The following is a 20417-nucleotide window of genomic DNA, read 5'->3' as shown; positions in this document are numbered from 1 at the left end:
GTCAGAGCGTCCCTCTTGCACTGGCTCTTTCTTAAGTAACTTTAGTTCAAGAAAAATCAATAGGCCACTGAGGCTTATTTGGGGGAGGCGTGCTCCGGGCGCGAACGATACTAAATATAGTGCCGGCACTATTAACACGCTAAGAAAGTACCCACGGGCTTAAAACGTTCTGAAGAATGCCAAGAGTGATCGTGATTTCCACAACAAAGAATAAACCTAATTACCTCTACCTGCCCCACCTGCATAAAGTTTTGATGACATTCATTACTTAATCTTATAGTCAAATAAAAGTAGAGCTCTAGAACTCGAATAATCTACAATAAAGCCTCTCTTTTTTTTTCTCCTACGATGACTAAGAAATGTGTTGTTTATACCTGGGGTAAAGAAGCCAGCATGATTTCTTTCAGCGGGTCCTTCACAAGCTCCCTCTCTCATGGGCACCACCTTCCTACTGTGAATGGTCTTCTCTGATGTCACTCTTTGAAATCTTAACCTCGGCTTCACTCAGAACTGATGTCTAGCACAGCAAAAGCTTTGAAATCAAACTATAATAGACAACACAAAATAACAGCACTGTTCTTAGGAAAACACGGTAACTGATATGCCAACCATAGAACAATTAGTAAGTTCATGAACCACCCTAAATAATTTCCAGTGTTACATGTTAATTTGTCACATATACACCATGCCTTTCTCCTTCATTACACTTTTAACCAAAAGAAAAATGTTTACCTGAACTATGGCCAACCAGAAGATTCCTGAAACACAAGTAACTATTAATAGCTACTAAAGAGTAATCACAGCAGCGTCTATCCAGCACACAACAGTTCACACGCACGGTACAAAGAGAAAATCAACTGGGACTGTGATCACTGTCATTTGTCCTCTCCATGGATTCCTGAAACCAGCAAGCACCGGCAATCCTCTGGGTCTGGTTCACATGTATGTCCTCCCCCAGAATCCCTCTCACATCACCCCCACCCAAGCCTCTGCCTGGAAGAAGCTGGGGGCTCCTCTCAGGCCTCTGAAAACTCCCAGCCCTGGTGAGACCCCTCTGCTACTCAGAGCACTCAGGGGAGCCGCATCCCATCTCTACGCGCCCCTGGAGCTCGGTCCACAGAACGGAACAGCACTTACCCACATCAGATTACCTTCACTGATGCAGTCTATCACCCCAGCTAGACTATAAATCCCAGAAAAATAGAGACTACCTTATTTTTTTCTGTATCTCTAGGGCCCAGACCCGCATTCACTAATTGCATTGGTTCAAGTTTAAAACAGTGATGAGACTATTCACATATTCAGAGCGGGATCTAACTGCTTCACAGACTTGTCATGTAACCCACTTACTGAGCATGTGCCCTGAGCCAGGCACCAGGCCTGACGGGAGCAGTGAAATCAGTGTACTTTGCAGCAGCAACTGGAAAAAGGGAAACACTGAGGAACTAGCTCAACTCGTCCATTCCCATTAAGAAATTCACACATCCTGGACCCAAAAATTCGAAAAAAAAAAAAAAGGTCATATCTTAAGATGTTGATATCTTATAATTGGTATTTAAGAAACATGTAATTTCTCCTTCCCCACTGAATGATAAGCTTACCCACTGACTGGGTAAGCTTAAAGGGGGAGGGAGAGGTGAGGGGTTGTAACTCAATTAACTACATTTTAAATTTCTTGAAAGCAGAGACTATTTCTTAGACGTCTGTACCCCTCTATAAAGGGTGAAAGGAAAGAAAAAATTTTCCTCTACAGCCATATAATAAATATATACAGATTTTATTCACCATATTTTAATACAATATAATAAATTAACAACTATCATCATATGAGGACAAAAAAAGCTTTTCAATAAAAGTAACTACTATGAAAACATTTAACTCTCTTCTGTACCTATTTACCTTCTCCACAGCCTTGAAAGAAAGCTATTTGGCATTACAGATCCAAAGGAGTCCTAATGTACTCTGTCTGCAAATTCCAGGTTCACTGTCAAGACAGCACAGCTAAGTATGTGTAATGATTAACAACAGTGAAATAAGCAGTAAAGATCAGTCAGTCAATCGTTTGTATATTACAAATGTTATTAATAATAAAAATTGCTGTCATTTCTGCTTTAACCAAACTAACACAAAATATTCACAAAGACTTTAAGAAGCTTAGCTACTCCATTCACAGAAGACCGAAAGTACTTAGAAGGACAATTAAAATTCAACCATTAGACATTCCTTTTACATAGGAATGAATGTATAACTTGAAGACAACTTATAAATGAAATGTTACATTACAGAACAAAAACAGCCTCTGAATTATACAAAAGGTAGAACTGCACACTTCCTTCAAGTTTGAACAGATCTGTAGGTTTAATCTTGACAAGTCCTGTTTGAATAAAATTAAAGAAAACTACCGGGATTACAGCACAGGTTAGATAGGCCTAACATACCATCCGTACTCACATCTTACAGTCAATTCACCAGGCGGGACCTCCTTCTGAAAAGGCGACTAACTGTTCGGCATTTAACACTACGACTAAGACTTAACATCCTGGTTGAAAGATTCATTCTAATACCCGACATTTAATTAAAAACTGGCACATGTGGTTTACAATCGTTTAACCACTGTCACTGAGAAAAACTATTAGAATACACACAAGTTCAGGGATTAAAATAACAATCATTGGTTGTTATTTAAAACCATAAACCCCTTACTGATTTGACTGCGTTAGACAAACAAAAACAGAAAATAAAAACATTTCTATCTCCTACCAGAAAGAGCCTAGGCAAAAGTTTGAAATTCATCTCTGCAGACCTCAAAACTCTCCTTTATATACTCTATTCCCCTCTTCTGTCACCTCCAGGACACTCAAGCTGAGACAACTCCCTGACACAGGGTTGCAGGGTTGGCAAACTTTTTCTGCAAAGAGCCAGAGAGTACATATTTCAGGCTTTGAGGACCTGACAACCTCTGTCACAACTTCTCTGCTGCTGCAGGGCAAAAGCAGCCATAGACAACATCCAAACGAACGAACACAGCTGTGTTCTACTAAACTCTTTGTATGGACACTGAAATTTAAAGTTCATGTAATTTTCATGTGCCATGAAATTTTGTTCATTTGTTTTCCCCTACCATTTAAAATGTAAAAATCATTCTTAACTCAAAGGCCATTTAAAAAAAAAACAACAGAAAAACAAACAAACAAAAAAGGTGGTAGGTCAGACTTGGCCCACAGATCACAGTCTGGCGATAGATACCAGCTTTAAAGAGTTCCAAATAGATCCGTCCTCCCCCCTCCGAAAAGTCACATGCTTCCCTCTTCCCCAGTGTCCTCACCACAGTCAAAATTCATCTCTCATCAGAACACAGAGAATCTCAAATGCATCACACCAAGCAAAGGAAGCGAAGGTGAAACGCACAGAAGTGGACAGTGTCCAGAAGAGAACTGTGCACACAGAGAAACCTGACAAATGACAGTGCTGACACTACAGATCCCAGGTGAAGGCCGGACTGTTCCAGAAGAGGTGCTGGAACAACTATCAATCATACGAGAAAAAACCAAATTGGAGCCTTATGTATAATCCTACTAAAAGTAACTCCAGATGGATTTAGGAATATACGTTAGGCAAAACTATGAAACTCTGGAAGAAAATATATGGAGAATGTCTTTATAGTCTTAGGTAGAGAAAGATTTTTGTACTAAGACCTTATTTAAAAAGTGGTATTTGAGCACAGGACTGAAGAAGGTGAGGAAGCAAACTATGCCCCTTCCTGTGAGAAGAGCTTGGAGGGCAGGCAAAGGCATCACAGGAACAGCAGGGGGCTTGGTGGAAGCATCCAGCGACTCAGGGGTAAGACACAGGCTCTGCAGGCCACTGAAAGAACTTCCGCTCCTGATGTGAACCCAGGGAGGGCTCTGAGCAGAGGAGTGAAAGGATCCCTCTGGCTATTCTGTAAAGAGCCGATCATAGCAGGAGAAAGAAAAGACAACAGGAGATCAGTCAGGACACTACTCTTGGAAAACAGTGGCAGAGGCAGACATAATAAGCACGGATCAGATTCTGAATATATTGTGAAGATGGAGCCAATAAGACTTGATGATAAATTATCATGAGGGGCATCTGAGAAGGGGGAGGCAAGGATGGCCCCAAACGTTGGCCTGAGCAATAAATGGACGGCCGTACCTGCTGTTTACTGAGTCGGAGGAGACTCTGCTGTACAGCTAGACGGACACGGGGGAATCGGGAGTTCAGATGGAGATCTGTTAACTTTGAGGTACTTATTAGAAATACAAGTGGAAATGTGGAGAAGGCAAATGAACATACAAGTTTGAAGATCAGGAGAAAAGTCCAGCTAAAGAAAACTGTTAGAGTTACCATCAAATGTAAAGTAGTAAAACCCCAAGGCTGGATGCAATTGCCGGGAGAGTATAGGTAGGTGGGGAGAAGAGGTCTGAGGACTGAGCTCTGGACCTCAGAGAGAAAAGCCAACAAGAGAAGAGAATCCGCAGGGGGTGGTGTTCTAGAAGCCAAATGAAGAAGGTGTTTCAAGGAGAAAGAAGAGATGAACTACATCAACTGCAGCTGATAAGGATTTATCCAGTGAGATTTAAGATTTTAAGATTTATCTTAAATCCAGTAAGATAAGGATTTAAGATGAAGCCCAACGGACTTGGCAGTGTGGAATGGGTTCCAGAGAAAAGAGAAACTGTGGGAGGTGAACATAAAACACTCTTTCGAGAAGCTTTGTTATAAATGGGAGCAGAGAAAAATCCGGGAAATGGGGGAGAGATTTTTCTTAGGATGGGAAAAATTACAGCAGATCTATAAACTGATGAGAACAATCTAACAGAAAAGGTAAAACTGATGATTTAAGAAAGAGAGGGGTGAAAAAGAGAATTGTTGGAGCAAGGTACGCAAAAGGGAGCGGAATTTAGTGCAGACCTGAGGGGGGCTGGCATTCGAAGCAAGACGGTTCACCGACAGTAACAGAGGGAAGGCAAATTATGGGGACAGATACAAGTAGGGGGTAGAGAGGGTAGTGGGAGTTCCTGGACATTATCTGCTGGTTGCCCCTATTTTTTCAGAAAAATAGGAAACAGAATGAGGATGAGGGAGAGGCAAGGGAGACTCAGGGAGAGCAAGAGGCATACAACAGCTGACTAGGAAAACAGAAGAATTAAATGGACTAGGGAAATAGAAGGATTGCCGGGTAGAACTAAATGCCTACCCAAGGTCAGTGATCATCCATTTCCAGAAAGACCAATGAGTATGGTTGTAGGTTTTCCTCCATCCTCGTTCAGTTATTTGGGTGCAGACACAAAGGAAACAGCAAGTTCGATTTATCTAGAGCTGAAGTTTTATGAACAAAGTATGACAAAGTTAGGAGAAGAGGCAAGGGAACTGAGAATGTATACAAGGCAATGCTTTATTAATGATCCTTAGATCTAAACTGGATTTAAGAAGGGAAATGTGAACATAAGGGACAAAAGGGACAGTGAATAGGAAGGAGTAGGACCAACAGACTGTGGGTCCTGGTGGGCTGAAGACTTGTTGGATTAGGGGACCCAGAGAGGCAGGATGCAACAGGCAGCCAGAGTGGGACTCTTGGAATTAAGATCGTGGGGGGAATGCAGCCATGGTTAATCATCAGGCCTGGGTAGCATGTGGCAATGTGTGGTCACATGGGAGGAAGGGGGTGTCCAAGTTCACTGAAGAAGAGAAAGTCAAGAAACAAAAGGCCAGGGTAATGAAAAACTAAAATATGTAAAAACTAAAATAACCAAGATTTAAGACAGCAGAAGTAATGCAGAGTTAACAGTGAACTAGAGCTAAATTCTTTAAGGAACAACATAGAGGGACCAACAGATCTTTTAATAGCAGAAGAGATTATCCATGAGGTATACTCTGATGGCATGAGATGAGAAATTGGAGGGGTTTTGAAGGAAAAAGTTCTGAAAGCAGCAATGACAATCACCTTCACACCTACACACCTTCAAGCCAAGCAGTACACTGGATATAGGAGAAAACCGCCCACTTTGAGAACCTTCTGGGAAAGGTTTGTCCTTAGAAGTGAGCCGTATCTCACCTAGATCAAGAAGATGAAAGGAATGTTCAGAGACGTTGAGGACACAGGGAATTTTGCACACGGGAAGGGTTTTAAAAGCTGAGGAGTCAGAAAAGGATCCATACAAACCCTTAAGGGAGTCAGAGAGTAACAGAAAACCTAGGAGTTTCCCATATTAATTAGAAAATCAGCTGTGAATGTCTAGCAAAAACGCTGTTGAGATTTTATTTTGAATGGCATTGAAACCACAGGTCAGCTTGGGGAGAACTGATGTGTCTTACATTATTGCAGTTTCCTATCATGTAATAGTATAACCATTTGTGTTTTCTTTAATGTTTCTTGATCAAGTTTTGTAATATTCTCAATGAGGATGATAGCCACTAACACTTAAGCTGTGCTTATTCTGTGCCCGGCACTTAACTAAGCACTATATATAAAATCTCCACGGCTACCATGAGCGTATCCCTAGCTTACAAATCGTCCTCTTACCTCTAATGTGACTTCTCTGGGCTTGTGGCCATCAGAGAGGTTGACTCAGCCTAGAGTGAGCCCCAGGGTTCCTGGGTCTTTGAATGAGTGTCCTTGCCCACCATCCAGTGACCACACCCTCGGGTCCAGGGACCACTACAAAAGACTGGAAGAAGCAAAGAGCTGAGAAACACTCCTCTGGGGGCACATGGTAGGTCACCATTCTAACCTTATTTATTTTGATTTGCTGGCTCAAACTTCTTCCTGTCTACTCTGTCCATGTAGGATAATTGGACGTGCAGGGTGGCTCACACTGACCACAGCGGTATTTTGAAGCTGAGTCAGAACACCTTACCGAGTAGTTCTGTGCGGTATTCTAGCTCATGGCACAGGTAAAAATAAAGGAAACTGTCACCACACTCTACGAGGTTCTTTTTATAGTGCAGCATAATTGATGTTCTCTCTCAACACAGCTGATCTGAATCATGGTTGAGTCAAGACAGCATATGGCGTCCTGTGCTAAGCTGACAAGTGGTGTGGGTTTCTTTTGAGGGGGGTTGTTTCGTTTCTTTTTTTTTTTAAATAATGACCTTCCTCTCCAACTCCTTATTTTTATTTATTTATTTTTGGCTGCATTGGGTCTTCGTTGCTGCGCGGGCTTCTCATTGCGGTGGCTTCTCTTGTTGGGAGCATGGGCTCTAGGTGCGCGGGCTTCAGTCGTTGCGGCACACGGGCTCAGTAGTTGTGGCTCGCAGGCTCTAGAGCCCAGGCTCAGTATCTGTGGCACATGGTCTTAGTTGCCCCGCGGCATGTGGGATCTTCCCGGACCAGGGCTCGAACCCGTGTCCCCTGCATTGGCAGGTGGATTCTTAACTGCTGCACCACCAGGGAAGCCCATTTTGTTTCATTTTTTGTTTTTGTTTTTGGTGCAGCCAAAGACTCTTGCTGGTCAGAGGTTCATTAACGTTTGGGGAAAAGCTATGTGAGTGTGTGTACATGCAGATGATAGGTTAATTTTGAGTTCTGCACTATGCTGACCTCTGAAGTGCTCAATATTCCCTTATGAAAGTTAGTCAACATACTTATGCGAGCAATGAGGAACACCAAAACATTTTCTACCTCTTGAAATAATCCTCATCTGTCATTATTTGATAATTTTTATACCTCTTACTAGAGTTGTTCCTCTGTGCTCTCACTTTATATCTAATGACCCCAGAAAATTAAATAATCTAAGGAAATAATAAAAATACAACCAAGTGCTCATTATGTGCTAGTAGGTACTGAAAATACAGAGGTAAGTAAGAAGAATCCTGCCCTCAGACTGTTCTCATTCTAGTGGGGCTGGTAGGTGATTAAGTGATCATAAGACTCTAGGGAAGTCCTCTGAAAGAGGGAAGGGGAACATAGGACAGAAGCACATGGGTCAAAAAGGCTTTCAGTAGGGGCTGAAATGGTCATTAAAACCTGAGGGAAAATGAGGAGTGTATGTATGAGGAAAGGAATGAAGTTACAAGTTTAATATTACAGCATTTGAGCTATTCCCCCTTTAGTGGTTTGAAGTGAGCTAGAAATAGGTACTTACACTGTACCAACTAGAGTTGCATCACTAAACACAGAGCGTGGTACATAGCATATGTGAGGTAATTAAGTAAGTAAATAACTAACACGGTGGACAGAATTAATAGGTTTTGAGCAATCAGAGCAGTCATTATTGACTGGCTGTCAGTGCTCAGAAGTGACTTTCTTCATTACAGCCATCGGCTCGTCACTGTTTATTCAGTTCAACATATATTAAGCACTCACAATGGACCGGGCACTATGCTAGCAGATACCATAAAGGAGACAGACCCTGCCCACAGCAAAGTCACAACCAAGTCAGGGGAAACACATATAAAAGTCTATTGCATTATGAAATGAAAGGGCAGTGAGAAAGGAGTTCACACTTTAAAAATCTCCCCTCCATTCCAGACACGGTAATCATATGTTTATTTCTAAAAATTATAAATATAGAGCCCAACTTTAAAACAAGGTGAATATCTCCACACACCAGAAACTGACTGGAAACACTTGGCTATAATCAGGGCTGAAACCAGAGTGGAACATGTCCAGAAGGGCCTAGGGTCACCTGCAATTCAACTCCGGCAGGATGACGAGAACCAAAAGCCACCTACACCTTGTGGTCATCAGAGTCACGACGCAAAAGTCAGTGCTAGGACAGGACCCCCCTGCATCTGAAGAGAGAGAAAAAGAGCTGGACTCAGTGCAGCCCTCTGTATGGGTTACCTGCAAAGCTGTGAGCCTCCAACGTCAGGACAAAGCCAAGAGAGCTTCAGAGATGGAACCCGGTCCAAGATGCTGGCTAGCTTAGTGACCAGATACACGATATCCCAATATCACTACGACACAAATCACCAATAGCAGGAAAACCTGATCTTAGGCTGGGGTCACTGGGGAAATAGGTGGAAGAAAACGCAACATCATCATACAAGGAGGAGTGAGCCCAGAAAGGGAGAAAATGTAACAAATTTCTCAAGGTGAGCCAGCAAACTAAAAGTTCAAAGAGAAAATCTAACCCTAAGAAAAACTGGCCCCTTTCCTCACCACTCCCAATGGCAAACCTGCAGAATTTGTGCTTCCCAACCCCGCGTCTCTAGACTGTGCTGGACTAAGCCCTAGGGCCAAGACAAAGAACGTCTCCATCAGGGAGCACAGAAAGGGATCTAGTGTATCTTAAACCAGATCCACAGAATGATCACTTTGAGATTCTCAAGCCGGTGAACCTGCAGGCAAAGAAGAGAGACTCCTCTGGCAGGAGAAACCCACCCTGATTATCAAGAAGAGTTGCTACTACAAGCTGGGCACCAGGAGGGGTAATCTGGAACTCAGGGATTCAATGGGCTGTCTCTTGGTACTTCCATGTCTAAGGATAGCCACAAACAGGCAGCTGCAGCAACCAGAGACTGACAGGAGAGAGGCAACCAAGGGCTCAGCCCCCTCGGTATCACAGCCCAGCTACAGTGCTGGGGGAAAGTCAGGGAAGTCTAGACTGGAAAAGCTGGAGCAGGGAGATGATTACGCAATTACAGCCTCAGGACAGTCTTCAGCAGTGGGGACTGAACTTACTGCACTAACACTCCTGTCCAGGTCTTTCCTTTTAGATTCCAAACAGCTATAGCCTCCAAGAGCCCGTGACTGAGTGAACAGTATGAGGCAAGAGGAGGTCTCAGAAGAGAGTGTACCGTAACAAATCTTCATGGTGTCCCTCACCGCACAGCCTTGGTCCATCTAGATGACAATTCCAGGGGCAATTCTCAACCAGTGGGCAACCGGTTAACAGATAAATCCCCCAGCCGTGTGCACAGATAACTTGGAGGTGCACCCCCCAGGGATACCCGGTGGGGCTAGGCTCCAGCTGCCTACAACAGTTACCACTCAGTACGGTGTCCCTACATTGGCTGTTCCCCCTTCCACACCCAGCTTCCCCCGTCCCACACTCCTGACTGCTGGGGGTCACCTAGGATTAAATTACTTCACCCAAGTCCCTACCTCAAATTCTGCTTTGGGGAAAAAAAAAATCCAAAGGCTTAGGTATACAAGGAGACATGTATAAAGATGGTCTCTGCAGTACTGTTTGAACTACCAAAACTTCAGGACAAAGCCAATACCCACCAGGAAGAAAAAAGGTAGGTAAATTATGATGTAAGCGTATGAAGGGACACTCTACAGCAGTTGAAGTTAACGATATAGCTCTCTATGTGTAAAAACTGGTAGCATTTGAAAACAGAGCAAAAATTAAAGATGCAAACTGCAGAGTGGACAGCATAAAACATACAGTATATCACGTACAAGGGAGGGAGGAATGAGACTGGAAAGTGAAACAAAGAGCCCTACCCACCACTCTCACCTGCAGGCATTATTCACGCCCTTCTGTGTGATCCTTAGAACACGCAGTAGGAAGGGTATGTCCTAAAGCCAAGATGATAAAGGCACCCCAGCTCCCATCTTGAGCGGGCTCTCCTGGATCACTCGCTTTCGAACAAGCCGGCTGCCGAGGCACAAGCAGCCCTGGGGAGGGGTCCACGTGGTGAGGAACTGGAGCTTTCTGCCCAGAGCCACTCGTGTGAGCGTGGAACCCGAACCTCCAACCCCAGTGAGGCCTTCAGGAGACCACAGACCTGGCCCACGGCTTGACTGCAGCCTCAAGACACAAGACCCCAAGCCAGATCCACCCAGCTAAGCAGCTCCCAGATTCCCGACCCTAATAAACTGTGTGAAACAATAAATGTCTGTGGCTTCAAGCTGCTAACTTGTGGGGTTATTTGTTCTAATACCCAGGACATTAACAATATCAGTAATGTTTTGGATTTTGAGAGAACAAAATTTTAACATTGTTGATTTTCCAAGTGAAATACATGGGTACTTGTTAGATTATCTGTTATATCATCCTCCATAAAGGCATTAACATTATTATATATTTGTGGGTTTTGACTTGACAAGAGTTTAAAAATAAGCAAACAAACCAACAAAAACACTAGAGTGAAAGTTAACGGAAAGCTTCAATTTCCTTTTTCCTTAGAGTACCCAAGTATGGTTTTCTAAAATGTCAGCTCCTAAAGCACAGTCACTCCATGCAAAATCATCTAAGTTCCTCTGCTCATGTCATAATGTAAGTTACCGTCAAGTACTCACTTTTTTATTGAAAATTCTAAAACTTTTAAAAATTATTTAATATTGCTAAAATACCTTTCAAGAAATTAAGATTTTGTAAGAAATTACTGCCTACATCTTTTGGATCTGAAAAACCAATTTTCTTCCACTGACTTGAGTTGTTAAATCTATTCCTTATTCTAAAGTTCCAGAGGCAGTTCCAAGGCCTATTAAAACAAGAACTTGAGGGCTTCCCTGCTGGCGCAGTGGTTGAGAGTCTGCCTGCCGGTGCAGGGGACATGGGTTCGTGCCCGGGTCCAGGAGGATCCCACATGCCGCGGAGCGGCTGGGCCCGTGAGCCGCGGCCGCTGAGCCCGCGCGTCCAGAGCCTGTGCTCCACAACGGGAGAGGCCACAACAGTGAGAGGCCCTCATACTGCAAAAAAAAAAACAACAACAAGAACTTGATCATGGAATTGAGATGAAATTAAAAATTGTACAAGTACTATTTTTAAATATGAAAAAATTTCAAGAATTACCACACTTTTCATTTCTTTTCACTCCTGATTCTGACTAGAGCCTGCAATAATAATAGTGGTGTTTGCGGGCATCAACTACGTGCCAGGCACCATTCCAGACTCGACATCCAGCACCCGCTAATACCCACATCAACCCTACAAGGTAGGCATTATTATAATACCCGTTCTACCAGGGTAGAACTGAGGCTCAGAAGTTAAAAATATTTGCAGTTCATGCAGCTAGTATGTTGCAGTACTTAGATTTGAAACTAGACCTATGTCTTACAAAAGCCTTTTTCCCCTGAAACCCAATGAGTCCAAAAAGATACCAATATTTCATACTGACACATTTCAACAGGGAGAGGAAGAAGCTCCCCAAACTCAAAACTGTTTAAAACACAAAAACAATTTCAGTCACTCTGCAAAACAGCCCCTGAATTATTCACAGGTCACAAAAAAAGCTGAGGCAAATCCCACTCCTACCCCAGAGGAAGGAGATCTCAGGTTCCACAGCAGTAGGATGATATCACACTACGGCTATCCCTGCAATGCAAGATTCCAAAAGCACCCTCACACTGCGATTTTCAGTGGACAAAGAGCTGAAATTTCCAGTGCCACATTACTGCCCTTATCCTTCCAGGATTACTTCCATTTCTTTCTACATCTGGTTTCAAGCATTTCATGCATTCACACATCAGTCACTTCAGCTCATCTCAGGCTCTGGAAAGAGAGAGCACTGTCTGGCATAGATGAAAATGTAGAACAAAGCCCGACTCACTCTAACTGTATGAAGAACATTAGATAAATCTTTCTTTTCTTAGAGCAAATTTTACAATTCACAAACATTGTTTTACCACAAAGTCTGAGATTTAGCTCAAGTAAGTTCTTCTGGGGGTGGCAAGGGGAAGGACAATAATTTTACACACAGAAAGCTGAGCTATAACTTACATACAGTGAATTACACAGATCATTAGTGTTTAATGAGTTGTGTCAAATCCAGGCAACCAATACCCATCTGGATAGAGCACATTTCCTTTACTCCAGAAAATTCCCTCATGCTCCTTCCCAGTCAACCCCCAACCTCCTTTGACAACCACTGTTCATGTCTGTATTGCCAATTACCAATACAGACAAGATTAGCTTTCCCAACTGTAGAACTTCGAAGAATCATACAGTATGTACTGTTTGTCTAGCTTCTTGCATTCTGTATGTTTTGAGATTCGTCCATGTTGCTGTGTACACTGGTGGTTCGTTCATTTCAATTACCGAGCAGTTTTAGCCATTCTCCCATTGACGGATATTCGAGTTGGTTCCAGTATTTGGCTATTACCAATAAATCTGCTAGAAACATTCTTTTACAAGCCTTCTGTGAATGTATGTTCTAGGGTAAATACTTAGGGTCATAGGCAAGTGTACGTTTAACCTTATAAAAAACTGCCAAAATGTTTCCCAAAGCGGTTGCACCATTTACACTCCCACCAGCAAATATACGAGAGTTCCAGCTGCTCCACATCCTTGCCAACATTTGGTGCTGTCAGTCATTCTAATCCTAGCAATTCTAATGAGTATGCAGAGGTATCTCATTATGGTTTTACTGGTTTATTACAGCTTTATTGAGATATAATTAACAAAGCATACAATTCACTCATTTAAACTACACAATTCGATGGATTTGGGTATATTACATTATTAACTTTTTTAATTGTGGTAAAACAAATATGTAACATAAAATTTGCCATTTTGATTATCTTTAAGTGTAGAATTCAGTGGCTTTAATTATATTCATAATGTTGTACAACCATCACCACTAATTCCAAAACTTTTCTAAGACCCCAAACAAACTCTTTAACCATTAAACGATAACTCCCCCCCCACCAACCCCTGGTAATCTCTAATCTCCTTTCTGTCTCCATGAATTCGCCAATTCTAAGTACTTCATAGAGGTGGAATCTTACAATATTTGTCCTTTTATGCCTGGCTTCTTTCACTTAGCATGTTTTCAAGGTTCACCCACATTATAGCATGTATCGGTACTTTATTCCTTTTTATGGCTAAATAATATTCCACTGTAGGTACATACCACATTTTGTTTATCCATTCATCTGCTGATGGACACTTAGGTTGTTTCCATCTCTTGGCTATTGTGAATAATATCTCAATGAACACTGGCACACAAGTATCTGAGTCCCTGCTTTCAACTCTCCTGGGTACGTACATACATAAAAGTGGAACTGCTGGATCATATTCTGTGTTTAACTTTTTGAGGTGCCACCAAACTGTTTTCCATAGTAGCTGAACCATTTCACATTCCCACCAGCAATGTACAAGGGTTCGAAATTCTCCACATCCTCACCAACACTTATCTTCCATTTTTTGGTAACAGCCATCCTAAAGAGTGTAGAGTGGTGTCTCATTGTTTTAATATGCATTTTCTTGATGATTAATGATGCTGAGTACTTTATCATGTGTTTGCTGGCCATTTATATAATCTTCCTGTGTGTAAAGCACAGATTTTTATGACCAATTTTTTAATTGGATTGTCTTTTTATTATTGAGTTACAGGAGCACTTTCATATATTCCAAAGCAAGTTCTTTGTCAGATATATGTATTGCAAATATTGTCAGTCTACGGCTTGCCTTTTTCATTTTCTTAATGGTGTCTTTTGATGAGCAGAAGTTTTTTTAATTTTGATAAAATCTAGCTTGATAATTAATTTTTTCTTGCAAGGTTAATGTTATCTCTGTCCTGGATAAGAAATGCCTGCCTACACACAAGATCACAAAGATATTCTCCCATCTTCTAAACATTTTATAGTTTTAGCTTTTATGTTTAGGTCTACAATCCATGTTGAAATATTTTTTGTGAATGGTCCAAAGTATGGGTCAAAGTTCATTTTATTCCAATTAGATATCAAGTTGTTCTACCACCACCATTTGTTGAAATAAATAATTTTTAGATTGACTTTGGTTTAGAGTTTGCAAATATTTTGGAAATGGGCTTAACACTCCTTACACAACATTCAATAAAAGATAGGACCAGGCTTCTCTGGTGGCGCAGTGGTTGAGAATCCACCTGCCGATGCAGGGGACACAGGTTCGTGCCCCAGTCTGGGAAGGTCCCACATGCCGCGGAGCAGCTGGGCCCGTGAGCCGTGGCCTCTGAGCCTGCGCGTCCGGAGCCTGTGCTCCGCAACGGGAGAGGCCACAACAGTGAGAGGCCCGCGTATATCAGGCACATTCTCTAAAAAAAACTATAATTAATATGCTTAAGAAGGTAAATGACAAAATGAATTTCAACAGGATAATCCATTTAAAAAAATCAAACAGAAATTCTGCAATACAATAACAAATAATACAAAAATACAATACCTGAAACTAAGAACACAATAGATGACAGCAGATTAGACATAGCAGAAAAGAGGAATAGAGAACTAGAAGGCAGATTAGCAGAAAAATTTCAAACCAAAGCTCAGAGAGAATGGGAAATACATAAAGGAGGCTTTGAGACATATAAAATACAGTGAAAGGTTTAACATACGTGTAATTAGAGTCCTTGAAGGAAAGGAAAGAACAGGAGAGAAGCATCATCTGAAGAAACTCTGGCTGACAATTTCCTAAACTGTTCAAAGACACCCAATTCAAGAAGCATTTATCCAAACAGGATGACTACAAACAAGCCAACCATCTCTGTCCTCACTATTAATAATTACATAGTAACTATCTTAGAATCTAATACATTCTTTCTTTAAAAAAGGGAAAATAGTCTATAAGGTAAAGGGGTCCCAAAGTACAGAATAAGTATCTGCACTATTATATAGGATATACAAGGCCGTGAAGGAAGTAATCAGAAAAATAATTTTGACTAAACATAGGTCAACAAGAAAAAAGTAGCCACACTGAGAGAAGCTTAAAAAAATTATTATGAACATGGAAGAAAAAAGACTACGCACGCACAGTGAGTAATCACTTATACAAATAGCAGCAATTTGTTAAGCACCTACAGTTATCAGACTGGATGCCAGATGCTAGGGATACAGGGACTGTGATACGTTCACTTTATTCAAGAAGCTTATCAGATTCTGGGAAGACCAATGAGGTATCAGTTGAAGCGTGAGAAGAATTTACAGAAAGCAGTACCCAAATGTTACACTGTTTCCTGAATACTCAAGAACCAGAACATAATCTTCCCTACAGAAAAAAACAGAGTAGCATTACTCAACAGAACACCACATACTGTGGTGATGGAAAAATTCTGTATCTGCACAGTCCAATAAGGTAACCACCAGCCACCCATGACTGCCTACCGAATACTTCAAATGTGGCTGGTATGAGGAATGGAGTTATTAATTTTACTTACTGCTAATTAACTTAAATAGCCACATGTCACGAGTGGCTGCACGGCCAGTGGAGGCATACAGCATGACAACCAACCTCACTTGGCCCTACACTTTAACAGAGGGGTCTGCATACACCATAAAGATAAATGATGAAGAACTACATCATAAGGGTAACTAAAGTGTTGGAAAATAGAATCTCCAGGAAAAGGCTGAAAACAGAATTCTTAATGTGTTTACATCTTACTCTGTTTCAGAAAGAATCTAGCATGACTTGTAAAGACTCAGAGCACAGCAAGAAAAATTACTTGTTAAATGTTAAAAATGCAAATACGTACATTAAAAAGGTATAAGACAAATTTAAAACAATTAATAAAAATAACTACCTTCCACAAAGAAGAAATAACTGAATAGCCTCTTAGTACTGATATTTTATGACCATAAGCAATTTCTTTTTACAGATTTTAGTGGTTAAGACACTATTCAAGGAGTGGGTTATAGAATATGGGTTTAATCTAGAGGACGAAAATTTTAGATTGGTATACTGATGATCTATATACCAATATATATAACAAATTACCCCCAAACTGCGCAGTTTAAAACAATCACATTTATGGTCTCACACAGGTCAGAGTCTCTCGTGAGCTTGCACACATGGCTGTGGGCTTGACTGGGACTGAGAGGATCCACTTCCCAGATGGTCATCACATGGCTGCTGGCAGGAGGCCTCAGTTCCTCACCACACAGATCTCCCTACTTGGACGCTTGAGTGTCCTCACAACATGGCAGCTGGCTTTGTCAGAGTGAGTGATCCAAGAGAGAAAGCAAAGGGGAAGCTGCACAGCCTTTTGTGTCTCAGAAGTCACACACTGTCATTTCCCCCATGTCTATTATTCACAAATAGGTCACTAAGTTCAGCCCACACTCAAGGGGAGAGGAATTCTTTTGTTCCATCAATTACTTTCTTACTTTCCTCAGTACGTTTTTGCTTTGTCCGGTGTTTTTCCATTTGCTACTCTGAGGCCTCATTCTGCTTCACTTTACATCCCATCCAACTCCTACCACCTCGGTCCATCCTCCTTCTAAGTCCATCGCCATTGGGTGGACCCTCCTCAGAGGAGCTGGACTCTGGAAACACCATGAGTTTCTGTGAGGGGTAACGAGGGATTTGCCCCAAAGACACACAAAGAAGTAGTGGCAGAATCAGGACCAGAAGCCGGATCTCACAAATTCTCATCAAGGGCTCTCTGATATGCCTCCCTATCCCAAGACCTGCACATCAGTTCACCTTTCCTGGTCTTCAAACTCCGCCTGGAATTAGGACAAACTTCCTGCCAGCCCCAGGAAAAACTCAAATCAAATGTGGGACGCATCTTCACTTCCTCATTCTTCCCCAACAATCCAACTGGTCACTGAGTCTTGTCTATTCAACCTTGTAGATATTTTTCAATATTTATCCTACCCACCCCCATAGATACTATCCTAAATTCAGGCACTTTTCTCTCTCACTTGGGCTTCTGCATCAACTTCTTAAAAGTCCCCTGCCTCTACCCTCACCCTAATGTATCCCCAACAATGACAGTCAGGTATCTACAGATCTTGCCATGCCATGCCCCTGAAAGAACCTTCAATGGTTCCCCTCACAAGGGACAGGGTCAAGAAAGGACTTGTAAACTGGCTCGGGGTCTCAGATTTTATCCTCCAGGTTATAAAGAGTGACCTGATGTTTGACCATCTCCTCTGTACCGTACACCTTACCAATGTTCTCTCATTTAAACCACTCAGAAACTGTGCAAAATCAGCACACAGTCCCTTTGCACACACTGTTCTTTCTAATTAGCCCTCTCATCTGTAAGCCATGAAGCCAAAGTAATCTAAAACCTTTCCTGGCCCACCAATCTATCCATGAGGTCCGCAGCTCCCCCTGTGCCACTACCTCTTCTTGTCTAGACCCCCCATTACAATCTGTTTACACAGTAATTACTTCAACATGCTTGAAAAAAGGGGGGGTATCACATTCATCTCTGCACCTTCAGCCTCTAGAAAAGAACCTGTTTCAGAGTAGGTGCTTAATAAAGGTAAATGACTGATTACTGACTAAAATGAGGGTCTGTCGTGGTATAGATATGCCCAAGCAGTAACTCATTCAACACATCTCCCAGAGTGTCATATCAATTAACATATCGCCCCAAAATCCCAAGGAGCAGTGCCCTGGGCTCTTAGCACTCTTTCAATTGCTCACACTTACTGTGATTTAAGGCAGAAGAAGTGCTCAGATCAACGGGACCTCTAGGACTTCTACGCTCCCTCTACTCTGCTATCTGCTGGCTCCCCAGAACAGGACTTTCCAGAAGACTTTTTATTTTTCAACTTCATCACCTAGCACAAAACCTGGCACATGGGGGGATCATCCATAAATGTGTTAAAGGATAATATCAGCTAGCATTTACTTAGTACTATGTGTCGGGTACGTGCTAAGGATTTAATATGCATGATCTCATTTAATCCTGACAAACAATGTCCCCAGAAAGGTACTGTCCAACATTATTCCTATTAAACAGATGTGGAAACTGAGGCCCAGAGACGACTAGAACAAAATCAAACAGGCAGTGACTCAAGGCATCACATACGTTATATTTTCACATGCTTTATTTCATTTATTCCTCTGTACAATTCAGAAATGAAGTCATGTATTATATTCCCATTTTTAGGCAAGAAATCTTAAGGCTTGGAAAAATTGCACAATAACGCACGCACAGCTTGTAGGGCCAGGAACCAAATCCAGGCCTGTCAGACTCCTGGGCACCTTTGACAATGGCCATCTGGCCCTTCAGTAGCAGAGTAAGGATTGAAGTGGCCTCTCCACAAAGCGCGCCCACCACTGGGATGCAAAGCCTGAGCTGACAGGCCGAATGGAGTGACGCCACCTCCCCCCTTGCACATCTGTAACGTGTCTCTCCCCCACCAGCACGTATGCTGACTCCGGCGGCCTGTCGGTCTGTCCCCGTTACAGGGGCGCCATCAACGCGACTCAACTAACCAAACAGGCAGCAAGCGGCCAAAGGCTCACTTGGCTCGGTCCCCCTTCCTGCACCCGGCTTCACACCTGTACTGACGGGCGGGGAGCAGGTGTCAGCCCCCCGGGGCACCTCGGGGACCGGGCGCGGGAGGACGCGGGCCTGGTATCGGCGGCCCGGGGCCCCTCGGGCGCGTCGCGGAGGCCGCCACCCCGCGGCCGTCCCGGGAGGAGGAGGAGGCCCACTCCCCAGCTGCCGCGCCCCCACCCCGCTCCCGCAGCCCCACCGGGCCGCCCCCGACGCTCGCGCCGCCCGGGCCGTTACCGATTCCGCTGCTCTTTGAAGAGCGCCGTCAGCGCGCGGAGAGCCTCCAGGTCCTGGATGGGCGCGGGCACCATGACGCCGGACAGCCTGCCGGGCGGCGGCCTGGGCGCCGCCATCTTGCCGCTCGCAGCTCGGGCCGAGCGGGCGACGACGAGGAGCAGCAAGAGGAGGAGCAGGAGGGAAGGCAGAAGGGGGAGGAGCGCGCCTCGCAGCCTCCGGACGCCGACGCCGCCGCCGCCCTCTGCGCCGCTGCAGCCTGTGGCCGGGGTGGGAGAGCGCGAGAGCACGCGCCCCGGATCGCCTCAGGCAGAAGAACGCAAAGGCTCGGCGAGGGGAGGGGGCGCGGGCGGAAGTCCCGCCTGTAGGGAGGGGGCGCCGGCCGGAAGTTCGGCCTGTGGGGAGGGGGCGCGGGCGGAAGTTGTGTTTGAGGGGGCGGGGAAGTCAGGAGGGTGGAGGATCCCGGAGAAGTCCGGATGGGGCACCGGGACAGGGGCGCCTGGAGGGGGGAGGTGCGGGCAGAGGGGGTCTCCACGGGAGGGGTATGAGGAAGGGTGGGGAGTCCTGCAGAGGCTCCCCCGGCGGAAAAGGCTGAAGACCTGGGTCCTGCGGTTGGGTGGGTTGATCCGTGCCCACACCGACCCACTCGGAACTGGAGCAGTCTGTCTCCAGCTTGCGAGTCTCAGGCCCTGGAAGCTCGCTTCCCAATTCGTACTGATCATTTACTGACGATAACAGTTCATTTACCAGGCCTGCTTGGGGTGAGAATACGTTGTTCCAGGTCATCGAGGGCTTTCTATACACTTAGATGTCAAGGAGCTAAATTCTACATAGGTAGGGTAAGAATTGTGTTTTTCTAAGGGAAATGAGTATATTTTATAGGGATCAGGCAAGGCTTCTCTGGGTTGTTGGTAACTCACATGTTTTCTTTCCACCACGCTTTATCATATCATGCATATGTCCTTTCAACAGGCATTGTTGCCAAGCCCCATGCTAGGTGCTGGGCAAACGGTGGTCCCTCGGTCTCTGTGTGGGATTGGTCCAGGATCCCCCACGGA

At 43.8% G+C, this 20417-nt stretch overlaps 1 protein-coding gene across 3 annotated transcripts in view; it reads right to left on the bottom strand.

Moving 5' to 3' along the window:
• The window catches only part of ATXN10 (ataxin 10), a 152783-nt gene extending 132731 nt beyond the window's left edge, over window positions 1-20052 (bottom strand). For 2 of the 3 annotated variants that reach the window (XM_067010425.1, XM_067010424.1), the window contains exon 1: window positions 19363-19745. In XM_067010425.1, the coding sequence (XP_066866526.1) occupies window positions 19363-19478 (116 nt within the window). In that variant the 5' untranslated portion in view covers window positions 19479-19745. Of the gene's footprint in view, window positions 1-19362 lie in introns of all 3 variants that reach the window. The other variant, XM_059081679.2, reaches the window with a different exon arrangement.
• Between the last annotated feature and the right edge of the window lie 365 nt (window positions 20053-20417).

This window comes from Kogia breviceps, chromosome 12 (assembly GCF_026419965.1).
Source record: "Kogia breviceps isolate mKogBre1 chromosome 12, mKogBre1 haplotype 1, whole genome shotgun sequence".
Classification (NCBI taxonomy): Eukaryota; Metazoa; Chordata; class Mammalia; order Artiodactyla; family Physeteridae; genus Kogia; species Kogia breviceps.
Note: the sequence above shows the minus strand (reverse complement) of the source record. Positions and strands in the feature narration are given on the sequence as shown.